This window comes from Macadamia integrifolia, chromosome 2 (assembly GCF_013358625.1).
Source record: "Macadamia integrifolia cultivar HAES 741 chromosome 2, SCU_Mint_v3, whole genome shotgun sequence".
NCBI classification, from domain to species: Eukaryota; Viridiplantae; Streptophyta; class Magnoliopsida; order Proteales; family Proteaceae; genus Macadamia; species Macadamia integrifolia.
This window is the reverse complement of record NC_056558.1, coordinates 35,834,856-35,850,299: the sequence shown is the minus strand read 5'-3', so window position 1 is coordinate 35,850,299 and position 15,444 is coordinate 35,834,856. Positions and strand designations below refer to the sequence as shown.

At 39.8% G+C, this 15,444-nt stretch overlaps 1 protein-coding gene and 1 long non-coding RNA gene across 2 annotated transcripts; both read right to left on the bottom strand.

The window, feature by feature from the left end:
- Nucleotides 1-2,285: 2,285 nt before the first annotated feature.
- LOC122089342 lies at nucleotides 2,286-3,179 on the bottom strand. The gene is made up of 2 exons (XR_006143304.1): nucleotides 2,942-3,179; nucleotides 2,286-2,643 (listed from the first exon to the last, which is right to left on the bottom strand). It is a non-coding gene; the product is annotated as an uncharacterized LOC122089342 (long non-coding RNA).
- Nucleotides 3,180-4,895: 1,716 nt separating this feature from the next.
- Nucleotides 4,896-15,139, bottom strand: LOC122071768. Its single transcript, XM_042636176.1, has 4 exons — nucleotides 14,672-15,139; nucleotides 13,286-13,730; nucleotides 13,020-13,135; nucleotides 4,896-5,618 (listed from the first exon to the last, which is right to left on the bottom strand). Exons 1-4 carry the CDS (start codon nucleotides 14,967-14,969, stop codon nucleotides 5,197-5,199), a joined length of 1,281 nt encoding a protein of 426 aa, XP_042492110.1. The 5' UTR covers nucleotides 14,970-15,139; the 3' UTR covers nucleotides 4,896-5,196.
- Nucleotides 15,140-15,444: the final 305 nt, after the last annotated feature.

Sequence of the window (15,444 nt, the reverse complement as noted above, 5' to 3'; positions counted from 1 at the left end):
CACACCCACAGACCAGATTCACTTGTCGTTTCTCTTCTGCTCAGATTATATCATCTCTTCTTCTTCTTCCGTCCTCTTCCCAGCTCTCTCTCTCTGTAGTCTGGGCCCTCCTTAGTCCCACCAAGAGTGTGTTCACGAGTGCAGCTGCAGAAATAGAACCCCACGTACAATAAATAAGAGACGTACACTAGGCGTCCAATTCACCACGAAAGAAATTGCACGGACAAACTCCTTTGAGGTGATGGAGCTAGCTCATGATAGATGAACGGATGGATTCATTGGTCTACTTCACTTTCCTCTAGCGATAAGCCTGTCGTCCATTTATTATTTGCTTGGATCCCCTTGGAGGGCCAAAATAATCCACTCAAATCTTAACCCGGCTGTTACATGATTATATCACTAAATTTAAATTATTTTATATTTGATTATTAAATTACAGGTGAAGTTTTTTCTATAGGGAAAGTGTGGGTTTTGGGCATGAGCAAGCATCAACATTAGCATCATTTGTCAACTCATGGGGTGGGCTGTCGTTTGGCCTCCCATGTATCTAGGCAGAAACTCTCTGACAGAAACTATTTTCCCTAAATTTCACTTTCCATCGAACCAAAAAGGGTTATGCTTTCATTGGCTGTTTCAAATCTCACTCACACTCACAAACCAAAATAACACTTCTTGGAGGAATGAAGCCGCACTCATGGTTCTAAGTATTGGTGTTGGATTGCTCAAATTTGTATTGGTTTGGCATGTCTCTGATCCTAATATCTGGCCGACACCATTTTAATTGAATGATATAAACTACGGTAAAAAAGATTAATACCCCCCTATTTAAAGAAAAATCAAGTGTATTTCTATTTGATATGAATAATTTGATATTAATCCATTTTGATACCATATTGGTTTGGAGACACCTGATACTTGTTCGGATACAATGCACTAAAACCATAGCTGCTGCGGTCCTCAAATGAAACAAGGCATGTTGCTTGCATTCTAAACAACCTCATCTCTTCTCCCTCTTTCTTACCCTGCTTTGAAGTAAAACTCAGAAACCATGACACATAACTATAAAAGAGGCCAAAACAAGCATCTAAACCCTTAGATTTGGATTTAAAAGTAAAATAAAAATTACATCTAAAAAGCATTTTTACTAGAAAAATTCAGTAATTTGTACAATCACTATTTTTTTTTAACAATTTATGCGATCATATTAGATAATGAATACAAATATTTTTTTTTTTAGATTTGAAATTTTTTTACTTCCCTACCTTTCAATTTCCCTTGCAAGGGTACAAAGGAGTGCCTTTTCAAATCGATGCCACCACCACTAAGCTTCGTTACCCAAACTCTATCTAAGGGTTCTGGATGTATTTATTCGAAGTAGTACCGGCAGTCGTATAAGACAAACAGTACCTCTGGCCCACCCAATAGGTGTAAGATCCATCAAGGAGATTTACCCGGTTCCTTTCATCTGACAGAAATATACGCTCCTGCGTTCTCAACTCCGTACCATACAGGAGTGGTCCAAATGTCCAAATGTCACGTGCACATGGAATCCAACCAAATAATGGGAGGGCAGGGGAAGTAGAGTGGACAAGTGTCTTTGAATCAGGATAAATTGGGTGCGGCCAGGCTTTTTGTTTTGAGGGTCAAAAACCCATGATTACCAAAACGTACGGGTCTCTTTTGAAAAATTAGGCCGGGCCAGTTTCTGCTGGGCTGGGTATAGAATGTAGAGACCTTAGGTAGGACATGTGTTGTGATCAGAAAACCAATCCATCGGCCAGAGAGAAATCTGTACATCAAGAGGAGGACGAGATGGCCGGAGTTGGACTTCAGTGGAAACTGAAAGAGCAATAGGGTAAACGGAAGAAACTACATGATTACCCAGTTTTGGGTTCCCTTTTACATAATTACCTATTCTATGTTTCAGTTAACTAAATCACTCAAAATATGTTTCAGTTAACTAAATCACCCAAAATAAGTTTCAGTATTACAGATCTACCCAAAACAGTGACCTCTCTCATCCTAGTTACATTTTTACCTTCCATATTCTTCTTCCTCCCCTTCCCCTGTCCCCGGTTAGACATGAACTAGATTGTTTACTGATACGAAAGTATTCATTAATGGCGGAAAGAATAGATCGTAGGCTAACTTCGAGGGTAGCTGCCTCTTAGAATAGAGAGAGAGAGAAGAAGCGAAGAAGAAAGGATTTTCTATATTCATTATCTTCTATCCAAACCCTTACATCTTTATATATATATATATATATATATATATATTTTTTTTTATATTCTTGATTCCCTAACAATCCTCTGTCCTTTTCAGACTTAGCTAATTCTAACCGTTAACAAAATCATCCAAGGCTGCAAGTTGCTCCTTCCTTTTGTGATTCTCTCTCTTGGTCGAGGTGTAGCTGCTGAAATGGTAGCCTTGTCACGCTGTTCCTCCTTATCACACTGAGTCATAGCATTCACCCTCTTCCCCTTCCAGTTGTACTTGTAACTTCTCCCTGTTCAACGGCTGCAAGAAGTAACTCCCCTTCTGATAATTGCAATTATCTTCTTCGATCAAGTCATCGGATAACGCTGTCTCGGATTCCCTACCCTTGGGTAGGCCTGCATCTCTTCCTTTACTCTCTGTGTCTCTCTGCAAATTTAAAATAATAATGAAAAAAAGTTGAAAGAGAGTTTGGGAGATGTTAAAACACAAACGAGATCTTTGGCACTGGAAGAGGGTTTATAGGATTTAATGGAAAAAAAAAAAAAACTGGGAAAAATATATGGCTCTGCAAATCCTGCATCGTGCGTTGGATTTAACAAGAAATGCCCTACAAAAACCCCAAAATGATAGATGGCCATCCCTCCACATCTGATAATGTCGGATTTAACAAAATCCCCAAAAATCAATCAGAAAGAGAGATCGGATGCGTGAGTGATGAACGAACCTCAGACATCGTCATCTCTATAGATTCAAAATTGAGCATCGGAGGTGTTTGTCTCTACAAATCCGGCGTCGAACATTGGATCCAATAGGAAAACCTCCAAAAGTCCAAGAGGGAGAGAGAAAGTTACAAAAACTAACTTGCCGATCACCTATGACCGTTTGGCACTGTATCGATAAATATCGAGCAACCACCTGTTGATGGATCCTTATTCTTTGCTTGTGTAGCGGTGGGCGGCAAAGATGATCTGCAGGGCTGGTGGGGCGGGAGGATTTAGGATGGACATGCTAATCGGAGGAGGGGTGGAGGGTAAAAAGGTCAAAAAGCATAGGAGGAACACTATTTTGGTTAGTTTTGTAAAATCAAACCTAATATTGTGTATTTTTGTTAACTCAAACATAGAATTGATAATTTTGTAAAATGAAACCCAAAAATGGGTAATCTAGTAATTTTCCCTTCAATTTACATCAAGGTCATCTGCTTATTTGTATGAGTTGAGAATCACTTATGGGCTTCAATCGGATATGACGCCAAATCCGAGAATGAGTGTGTTCTTTGCTGACAGTTATCTGGAGATTTGTGCGATAAAATAATAAACTCAGTCTTATCCCAACTTAATGGGGTCACATGGATCTAGACCAAAAAATATATGTAAAAACTGGGGTCTAAACAGAAAAGGAGGGTGAAAAAAGAATAAATAAATAGACAAATAAAAAAAAAAAAAGTAAGAGGTAAGAGGATAGCCAAGCAAGCCAGAATAATCTTAGCTAAATGGAGTCGACTATATGGATTCTTGCTCTCCATTAGGCTCTATTCGCAATCATACTTGGTACAAGACCCAAACTATGCATGTTATTCATCACAACTTCTCTTATGGTCATTTTAGGCCCGCCCCCAGTTCTTTTAGCTCATCAGAATCATGTCACTCCTCCTTATTAGAGCGTCTTGGGGCCTCCTCTACTGAACATGACCATACCATCTCAGACAAATTCCTCAAAGCGTATCTTTGATCAGACTCCCAAATCAGCTCTAATACTTTCATTTCGTACTTTGTGCTTCCTAATTTTCTGCACACCTATCTTCGTATACTCATTTTTGTTACACATAGTTTCGCAATATGACACTTCTTAACATCCTAGGATACAACCCAATGATGTGTGTTTAAAGTTGATTGTAACTGTGATGTATGTTTTTAGTTGACACTTTGCCACGTGGTTCTTAGGCAATGATAAGTTGATTCTATGTATATCATCAGCATGTATGTATATTTGGTCCAACTGTAATCAAATTGATTGGTCTACATCATATTATGTACGTTGGATCCATCTTTAATTAAGTTTCATGGAGGGTTTTTCGGTCTGGATATTCATCACACTAGCTAGCCCCGTTTGAGGACTGATCCAATCTTTGGAGCAGCTTGTAATTGCACCAGACCAAGTTTAGAGTTCAAAACCCAAACCCACGTCAGGTTGCATTGGTAGAGCTTGGAGTCTTGTACTAGCCATGTAACTGAAGCGTGAGAGTGAAGATGAACATAAAAAGGCTGAGTATATGGTGGGTACCAATGTCATGAAGAATAAATAATATCCAAATCTATGTCAAACTGAGGATCCTGTTGTTGATTTCAACTATTATCCAGCAGATGATCCTTCTACACCAAGGCAGAACCAAGATATCTGGGAAGAGGTATAGCAAATGGCATTCTTCAAATATGGACATAAACAGTATACATAGGGTCGGGCTGGGGTCAGGCCAGGCTCAGGCCAGACCTCCGGCTTCAAAATTCCAGTCCGAGCCAGCCCTGTAGGTTGATCCGTTCAACTCGGGCTCAGGGCTGGCACGGTGGGTTTGGCCGGCCCAAGCTTTTTTGACATCCCTAGACTGGCATTCAAGGCTTCAGCCTCCAAGCAATCCAGTTATCCAGACAAGTTGATTTCAGAGGTAGACATGTCGAGCGTTGGAACTTCAATCTACTAAATTTCACAAGATGGTCCAGCATGACAATAAGCAGATGTAGACCTAACTACATTCGATGGTAGTATGTTATCACACTTTGTGAATCAAAATATTACAATTACGTTAGTAAAATTCCCACAGAAAATTCTGAAAATTTGAATACATTGAAAAAAAAAAAAAAAAAACTTCTTGTACAATGTTTGAACTCTGCATGTACGAGGCATGGAAATTGTGGACAGTAGGGCTTCTATGAACAAAGCAGAGCAGCTAATGAAACATTTTCCTATCTATTCTTCGCAGATTTAAGACGCACGTTCAGATATTTGAAGATATACCATCTGAGTGTACCCATTGAATACAGATATTTCAAGCCTACTTAAACCAAGCCTCTGAAACAAGCCAAACCTACCATCTTCAACAATAGGACTGGGTACGCGTGCAGGATCATATCTTGTTTGATGAGTAAGGGAAGGTCCGGCCACTGGAGGAAGCTCCCAATATACATCTAGCACTGATTCCACAAACCTGCTGTTTTGAAAATGCTCAGCATAGGAAATTGCCTTGTTGCTGTGGTTGAAATCATCCCGCATCTCCCCTCCAACACCCCACCATGTTTCCCCAGGCCCGCATAGTTCTTCTATGTCCACTGCCTTCTCCCAGAACTTCTTCCGTTTCATCCTTATCCTGGCTTCATCACTATCTCTAAAGCAGCTATGCCCACCTCCTGGAAAAGTATTACCAAAAATAAAATGAGTAGCCACACCCAAAATGACAAGCTTTAAAATCACATTTATATAGATATTACACACTTCTTCCAAATCACAACCACAAGAGCAGATTGACATAAATTCAATTAAAATATATTCTTGCAGGGCATAACCAACAACAACATGCAAAACCTTAACCCAACTTAATGGGGTCGGCTACATTGAGATTCCAAGCAAGGACGAGTGCGAGGATCCATGTAAAAAGATTGACGGACTATGGCTAATTATAATAACTGCCGGGTGTCAAACTGATGCACCATTACAAATCAGCCACATCCTCATAACGACAGATCTCACATTCATTACCAGGATTATCCCAACATACGTTAAGAGAGATGACTCTGAATTTTAAGTATCCAATAGAAAATCTACACTGAAATTTTAATTATACAAGATACCATGGAAAGAACCACAAGATTTCAGCTCAATCATAGTCTCCGAATTGTACCCTCATTCATTCCCAAGATGAGCTCGCAACAAATGTTAACATTGATGCCCCTACATTTTTCAATATCCAATACAATATTGAAACGTGAATGGCCACATAAATCCCTGGAGAGTGTTTCAATTGAAATGTGATTCGTGATTCCAAATTTTTAAATGTGTTTGGTTGTATTTTAGGTTGAATCTACTTAGAAGTATGTAATCCTATAGGAGCATCTTTTAAAGCTAAATGTGCTTCGTGGTCGTGGGGGAGTTAAGCTAAATAGAGAGACTCACTTTTGAAACACATGATTCCCCCCACCATATAAATACTCTGACTTAAGTGGTGAATCGATCGAACCACCACTATCAGGCTCCCAACTTCATCTTCCTCCCATCGAGTAGCTAAGACTGTCGAGACTTCCTCCCATAGCGTGATGCATCCCTTCTGCAAGTCGATCTTCTTGGGCATTGAGTTCAAAACTTCAAATTTCCCATCAAGTAGCTGAGGCCACAACATTGCCACTCTCCCATGACCTGATTTACTGCTTGTTCTCTGAATATTGTTGCTTGTTTTTTAATCAAAGATTAGGGCAAAACCCTAGACCTGCAAGTTATCTGGAAAAGGGCAATCGAAAGTTTGTTTCAGCCAATATTTTGTGAAAAACAAGTCTCAGGTATGTCTCTTCCCTTGGTCTGTTTAATTTGCCATTAATTTCACTTTTAGGGTTCAAAGGTAGCTCGGTTCTATGGTTAGGTCACAAATTACAATATTAAGGGTTCAAATGGCAACAAGTAAATATATTTCATCTCATTTAGAGCTCCCTGCTCTGTTTGTTTTGCTTTGTGCTTTCATACCTGTATCCATTTTCTATTTTTACCTATTTACAACCCCTATTTTTGGACCAAAATCAAATCAGATGATCCCTTTGGAAGTATAGTTACAAGCACAGTTCGCATGTAGAAATTCTGTGGAAATATTTTCAATACATGCCAAAAGTCTGACTTGAGTATAGATGGGTATCCTCATTAATAAATGAGTTTTAAGCACCCTTTCAATTTGATTAATTGGTTCTGCTGTAAATATTCAACGACTGAAAACCAGAGATAGTATGAACTCTGTCTTGGATTGAATCAAGGTTAAACCAGAACTGACCCCTTTTGATGACTCAGCGCTAGATTTAAAGACTATGGGAGTATGTTCCATGCAAGCCAAACAGTTTGCTCGAATATAATCTGTATCCACTATAAATGAGGTTAAAGGCCCCCTCTCTTTTTCAATTTCCTCTACGGCCAATCCTACTGAACCATTGGTCCTAACCTCAACACAAACTGAAACTGGGTGCACCTGGTTAAGAGGTACATTCTTTTATATTGGAAATGCATTGAGTAGAGGTACATGAAAAAGAGGAAGAGAGAAAGACAAGGACCCTGGAACTGAACCATCTATTTTAAATCTTTTATATAATTTGTATTAAAATTCCCAATATTGGAAACGCATTGAGTAGAGGTACATGAAATATTTATGAAGCTAATTTTCATTCTGAATATTTGAGTCAAGTTCTTGGAATGCATATCCATATGGTAATCTTCACTTCAACACCAACATAATAAAATAGAGTGTGTAAATATAATATAAATATTAATATTACCCATTTATGACTAAAGTAATAGGGATCAAATGATTTTTTAGGCTAATGTAAAATAATATCAACTGACAGATTTAGGGTAACCAAACAGTCTCTAAGACTGATTACACAGAATCCAACTAACAGATTTAGGGTAACCAAACAGTTTTTCAGGTAGATTAACGCAACAGATACATGGTTAACCAAACAGTTATCCTGACCAAAAAGAAAGGAAAAAAAAGGAATCCACAGAAACACCCATGGAATCATTGCCAAAACCGATACATGTCTCCAGGGATTTATGTAACCAAACACATTGATGGAGTAGCCTTAGGGAGAAGAGGGAAAATCACACAAAAGGGGGAAGGGGATCACACCACGCACAAATTCACTAATCGAAAATTAAATTCACTCCAAAAAATTAAACATTGAGTTATGTAAGTAAATAAAGGGAAAATAAAAGACTACTCCTACTTAGGCTCTAATACTGAAATAAATTCCTATTTAGACTCCAAACATAAACCTACTTCTCTACCTCCTACGTATCCTACTCAAAGACAAATAAAAGACATAATGTAAAACTAACTACTACCAGCCATTGTTGGACCAAAAACCTGGGCTGGACCGGTTCTTCTAAAAGACTTAATGTAAAATTAACTATTAACAGCCCTTGTTGGACCAAAAACCTGGGCTGCACCGGTTCTTCTTGGCCCTTGGCTTCCATAGACGGTCCTGCTGGTCCAACCAGGTAAGTGCAACTGTATCTACATCAGCTCTCCCCTTCTGAAAAGAACTCGACTCCGTCGAGTTTGGATGAGGTCCAAGAATGCCGTCAAAGTCGATGTGCTTGATGAGAAAAGTACCAACTGTCTTCTTGAGCTTGAGAGGGGGAAGATCTTTTGCTGGAAGGAACTTCATCTCGAGGCCACCATGCTGAAAAGTGTATGTATTCTCATATCCACAGTGCTTGGCTTTCTTGTCGAACAACCATGGGTGACCCAGTAGAATGTGACAAACTTTTAGAGGGAAAACATCACATTGAACCTAATCAATCAGTCCACCAATGGAATACGTGAACAAACACCTTTCATGAATTTTCAAATTATTGTTATTCACCCACCCAACCTTGTAGGGGTTTGGATGAGGCTCAGTTTTCAGTCCCAACTTGCGAACAGCATCTTCAGCAACAACATTGGTACAACTTCCGGGGTCGATCATCATATTACACAAACTGTCATTGCATCGCACCCTGGTTTGAAAGATACTGTTACGACGCCAATCGTCCTCCTCAGGAATCTTCTGTGTGGTCAAAAGAGGACGGATCACATAGAACGATCGAGGCTCACCGTCACTATCATCATCATTAATCTCATTAGGATCATGATCACATTCAGCCTCCAGATTTACTGTTCTTGTTTTTTGTTTCTCTTCTGGTGCATAGGATATAAAATTGTCCTTGTCGATGTAGGCTAACAACCGGTTAGGACATTGATTAGCTCTATGCCCGTACCCCTTGCATGAGAAACATTAAATAGTCTCCTTAGGAAATGCTAAGTTCCTGTCATACCCACGCTGAGGTGAGGAGTATGGCTGATTACGTCGTGAAGATGACATTTCTGAATCACGACAAGGTGGAGAATATGGTCGGCTAGGTCGTGAAGAGGCCATAGATGAAGCACTAGCCTATGGTCTATTGATTGACTTTTCTTGTTGAGATGATTGTGGCTGAATAGAATTATAACCCCTAGGGAAAATGGCCGCCGATTGTATGGACGTTTCAGACTCTCCTCAACCTGATATGCTACCTGGACAGCGTCTTCCATTGTAGGCAGTCGGCTAGAGGCAAGGGCAGCACTAAGTTGAGGGTGTAAACCATTGCGGAATTGTGCCACCAATACTTCTTCATCCCACTCAAAATCTGAATGAGTAGCTAAATAATAGAACCTAGCAACATATTCTTCCACGGTCAAATTCTCTTGTTTCAACTGTGCAAACATGAGATGCATGCGTTGCTTGTAATCAGAAGGCAAGAATCTCCGATTCATGACTTCATGCATTTCAGCCCAAGTAGTGACTAAACCAATGCCTCGGGTTCGGTTCTGCTGTTGCTTGATCCACCAGATTCGGACCGTGCCTTTCAATTTGGCCTCTGCATATAGGATCTTTCTAGCCTCAGTCAACCCGTACCATCTGAAGAATGTCTATAGGCTACGAATCCAGTCAAGGTACAATTCTGGATTATTGTCTCCATAAAAATCAAGGACATCCAATCTTGCTGCTCTTTTTGCTCCATCATCATATCTACCAGTTCGATATGGTGGTGAAGGTGGCGGCGGTGGTGTATGATGTGGTGGTGGATCCTGTGGAACGGTGTTGGAAGAATCCCCAGATTGAATGTGACTCTTTCCTTTATCTATTGCCTCCAAACGAGCAATAGAAGCATGAATTCCATCATTGTCATTATAGCTTCAAATTTTGCATCAGTTTCTCCCCTATAGGAGTTCAGTTGTTGAACAACTTCACTATTGACTACCATGGTGGAAATGGGTAAGATTACACTTAAATATGATGGTAAAATAGTAAATAGATGGAAACTTAAAGGAGAATGGCACAATGGTAATTATCTAACTTTTTTTTTTTTTTCAGGGATGCAGAACTGTAATTATTAGAAGTGACAAAATAGGGCAAAAAAGGGGATAAAGGAGGAACGGAGGGGTATTCCAAGAAATGGAAAGATAATAAGAAGAAAAAAAAAAGAACAAAAGGGAAATCGTGGGTTGAGGGTTTGGAATACCGACCACAACAGTTCTCATTCTCCTTCTTGGAGACGGAACCAGCAGCGGGAGTCAGATCCGATCAGGAGAGAGGCTCGTGATGGCTTTGCAGGTATGTGCTCCTTTCTCTCTCTTCCCGACTTCTCTTCTTCTGTTTCTTCTTTCTTCTTTTTTCTGATTTCTATTTCTCTTTTCTGTTCTTGTTCTTGTTCTGTTTCTTCTTTCTTCTTCTTTTTTCTGATTTCTATTTCTCTTTTCTGATTTCTCAGTCTCTGTAAGAACAGAGAATAGAGAACAGGAATGGAGAAGAGAGATGGAGGGGTGTTCTCAGTAGGGCCGAAACAGGGAATGGGGGAGAGAATAAGGGGTTGCAGGGAGTGGGAATGGGGGAGAATAGGGAGTTACTGGGAGTAGTGTGAGAGTTGCAGGGATGGGTTGTGGGATGAAGTTGTGCTTTAGTAGCGCAAGGGAAAGGATCCTTCAGCTCTAATACCAAATTGATGGAGTAGCCATAGGGAGAAGAGGGAAAATCACACAAAAGGGGGAAGGGGATCACACCACGCACAAATTCACTAATCGAAAATTAAATTCACTCCAAAAAATCAAACATTGAGTTATGTAAGTATATAAAGGGAAAATAAAATACTACTCCTACTTAGACTCTAATACTAAAATAAATTCATATTTAGACTCCAAACATAAACCTACTTCTCTACCTCCTACGTATCCTACTCAAAGACAAATAAAAGACATGATGTAAAACTAACTACTACCAGCCATTGTTGGACAAAAAACCTGGGCTGGACCAGTTCTTCTAAAAGACATGATGTAAAACTAACTACTACCAGCCATTGTTGGACAAAAAACCTGGGCTGGACCAGTTCTTCTAAAAGACTAGGCCCTTTGCTTCCACAGTTGGTCCTACTGGTCCAATCAGGTAAGTGCAACTGTATCTACATATAATGTAAAACTAACTACTACCAGCCATTGTTGGACCAAAAACCTAGGCTGTACCGGTTCTTATAAAAGACGGTAAGTGCAACTGTATCTACATATAATGTAAAACTAACTACTACCAGCCATTGTTGGACCAAAAACCTAGGCTGTACCGGTTCTTATAAAAGACATAATGCTTGGCCCTTGGATTCCACAGTCGGTCCTGCTGGTCCAACCAGGTAAGTGCAACTGTATCTACATCACACATCCTAAGACATTCTAAACTAAATTACTTGTTTGACAAGAACACCAAAAAGGTAACAAATCCATTGAGTCAACATAGAAACTACCTAGTAACTAAGATATTCTAAATTGAATTACTTGTTTGACAAGAACACCAGAAAGGAAACAAATCTATTGAGCCAACAAGCTGGTTGATCCCTCTCTTTAACTTGTTGAATAAGTCTCCCACAAAGAGACAAGAACCAGAATCGATGGGAAGAGAATACGCCTTCTAAAAATTGCATCAATGTTGTTGAATGGACCTTCCAATATGACAAGTAAAAACCCAAGTTAGGAAACAAACTATTGCAGCAGATATCTTTCCAAAATATTGTTCTAGAAGACGCTTTTGAGCCCCAATCGATAGTCTTTGCTGCCCAAGTTCCAACGTTGCTCGACAACTGTAGAATGGTCCAGCTTTGGACCAACACTGATCCCCCAGTCCACTTCTCTTGACAGCTCGATCTACATAAAAAATTGTTCGCTATGTGCCACTTTGAAAGAAACTATACCCAGTCGAAGACCCATAAGCTGATGTGTAGATCATGCGGGCCAGGTGAACACTGAGAAGATCACAAAACATGAAATTAACACAGTATAACCAGACGAGGAGGTATCAGAAAGGCGCTAGTAAAGGCCATCAAGACCAGGAAATTTGTTAATTTTTCCTTTAATAAAGTAGAAAGAATTAAGAAGGAATTCAAAATAGAGGTCAGCAAGTGAGAGTAAGGGGTCGGCTGGGTAGCAAAAAAGAGATGGATGGTGTTTTTTTTGTGGGGTGCCCCTGAACCTTTTTTTAGGGACTGAGGACCAAGTTGGCCTCTAGCGGAAACCTATCTCCATAGGTTTCTTTAGGTAAGATGGAATATATCTCCCAAACAAAGGGACTGTGTACTCCTTGTAGAGCTCACCGAGCCCTTCGAGCAGTTCTTCGACTTCTACCCGTTGAGCTATCCCTTTCAAAGGATACCTGGCCTGGACCAACAATATCAACTTAGAAATGGAGAGAAGGGGGGGTAGCTGTGGCAGTAATCTTCAAATGAGTGGTGTCCGTAATTTTCCATTTCCCCCTTTAATAGAATCAATTCTCAATGTAAGGGACTCAGATTCTCCATCAAAATTAAGGAGTTGGATTCCCTCTAATAGTTAATAGGTATTGAACAAAAAACATTCGCTACAAGCCTTCTAATTCTATACTGTTTTACAACATTCTCATAAGATGATCCTGGAATATATCATGCTCGAGCTGTTAAAAATTACCATTACAATGCAAGTGCATCTTACTAACAAAATAGTAAAAGATTAGAATGTGCACCTCTTACATATGACTGATCACAGATCTGCCTCAAAGAGTAATGGTCACCGGTTCCCGTATCATAATTGTCCTCGAAGATGAGATGCCGGAACCCAGCTTTCAATGCCTGCTTAAGTCTACAGGTCAACGTAGAATGTAAGTTTACCGTTACCAATTTCTGATGGAGAAAAATGAAATGTACGAGGTAGAAATGCATGGACTACTATGTGTGAGGGAAAATCACGCATAAAGACAAGAAAGGCACAGTTTCAAAATACGATATGTACCTTTTTAGCTCATTCTGATGGTCATCAAAGAAGATGAGAACCTGACTGACATCAGTGATCCCATGTTTCCGCATCACTCTTCCCCAATCAACACTTCCAAAATCAACAAAGTCTTTTCCAGCAAAATAAGTACAATTTACATCAACATAGGCAGGTCCTTTCTTCAAGTACTTCTCTGGGTGCCGAGGAGTGAGTGACACAATTGGTTTGTCTGGCATTGCTTGTCGTAGAACCCAAGTGGAATGGCCCTTGAAAGCACCACTCTCAATCATCAGATCTGGTTTCAGCCATCGAGTAATGAACCAAAGACCAAAACTATGGTCAAAACCCATTCCATACATGTTGTTTTTTATGGGCCTGGTTTCGTAAATTGGTACAAACTCTTCCAAGCCCTTAAGCAAATCCTTCAGTGTCCATGCAACCGTTCGCCCATGTTTCGATCTGCCTTTTGCCAAGGATAGAATTAAACAGGCACAGTGTGTAATAACTCAGTGATTGGGCACTCAAAACTCACATCTTTGATTTGATTCACTTGAATATGCTTCAAAGAGTCAACTTCAAATAATAAACCACGCGATCCACAAAGAAACACACAGACAAGCTTAAAGAAGAAAGAAAGAGAAATTAAAACCTCACACCCAGATGAAAATCCAATAGGAAAAGATCCCTATGCAACACTGCATCTTTTTGGGGTTCTGGCACAAAAAAAAATTAGATACATGCTAAAACTTGAAGAAGAAAAAAATCCAACGGAGAATAAATCAACATCCAAGTGTCTGACCGACCTACCAACACAGAGATTGGAGAGAAAGAAGCCAATAGAAAAAAGAAACTGAAGAACAAACAGGAGAAGAGGAGTGATAGGATGAAACCAAAAACTCAACCATACGAAGAAGCAGAAATTTCAACCATCCCTCAATCACAGACAGGAAACTGACCAAATAACTTAAATAATGAGGGGAAAAGTCATTCTGATCGGCCAAAATCCGTTAGAAGAAAACTAGAAGAGCGTAAACATGGATTTTTTTTTTTTTTCCCATCTAATTTTTGTTTTCCCGGCGTGTGTGGAAAGTATCTCCAAAATTTAGTCGCCGAAACCATTAAGCAGATTTTAATATGGAATCAGTCGTTACCGGAGAGCATGATTACGGAGGTAAATATAGGTAAGAGATCGATAAGGGAGAGCTCTTATATACTCTGATCTGGCTATGAGAAAACCCTAAGATGCTAAAATCCAAGAACGTTACAAGCAAGAACCTCCAATGCAATCCAATGATAAAGCATAAGCGTCCCAAATTACTTTAAAGAACAATGTACCGAAGAGAAGCATTGAGAATGATATAGATCAGAGAGAGAAAGTGAGAAAGAAAGAAAGAAAATACTTACACCAGGGCACGCCGAGAGATCCAAAGTCGGAATCGAGGCCATCAATGCCAAAGAAGTTCATCCGAGAATAGGGTTCGAAAGAAGAGACGCAGACGAGATCGCGAGAATGAATTACAATGGAAACAAGGAGGAGAATGACGAAGAGAACGATAAGTGGCCATAAAACCCAAATCTTGGTCATCAGCTTCGTCACTCTCATGGCAAAGGAGATGTTCTTTCTAGTCTTGGATTCGTCATCTTCATCTCCTTCTTCGCTAAATTGCGTTCCTCTGCGCATAGATAGCACTGTCTCGAGCATATTTATGTAACAAGCAAAGTTTGACAATAGTTAAAGAGTTCCAGGAGTTCAGCAACAGAAATGAAGAAATGAGAGTCACTTTTATAGTGAAGACTGAACAATGAAGATTTGAGCCCTCAGTGGGGTGAGGCGGTTTATCCTTTCCCTGGTCTAGCGGAACTCTGTGCCCTAAGTCTCATCTCATGTCTGAACGGACATGGCGCCAAAAGGAACGGCATCCGGTCGGTGTCACGGTTTTAGGAATCGGTATTGGGAATGGGACCGACCGATTCTAATCCGGCCTGTATCGGATAGATATGCCCTTGATATATCTTTTTACCATTGGTCGGTGCCACGGTTTTAAAACTGGATGGTGGGTTATTTATTTATTTATTTTTTTAAATTGATATTTTGAATCATTTTTCCATTATATCTTGCCAAGCATTCCTAAGCTATTTGACCCGATTTTACTCAGCTTCTAAGTTCACTTAATGGC

Excerpts from the sequence above, each read along its gene's own strand:
- LOC122071768 (XM_042636176.1), bottom strand. The coding sequence starts at position 14,969 with ATGCTCGAGACAGTGCTATCTATGCGCAGAGGAACGCAATTTAGCGAA. Across the intron at positions 13,136-13,285 it reads CATCAGAATGAGCTAAAAAG|ACTTAAGCAGGCATTGAAAG; the intron begins GTACATATCGTA and ends GTTGACCTGTAG. Across the intron at positions 5,619-13,019 it reads TGATCAGTCATATGTAAGAG|GAGGTGGGCATAGCTGCTTT; the intron begins GTGCACATTCTA and ends ATACTTTTCCAG.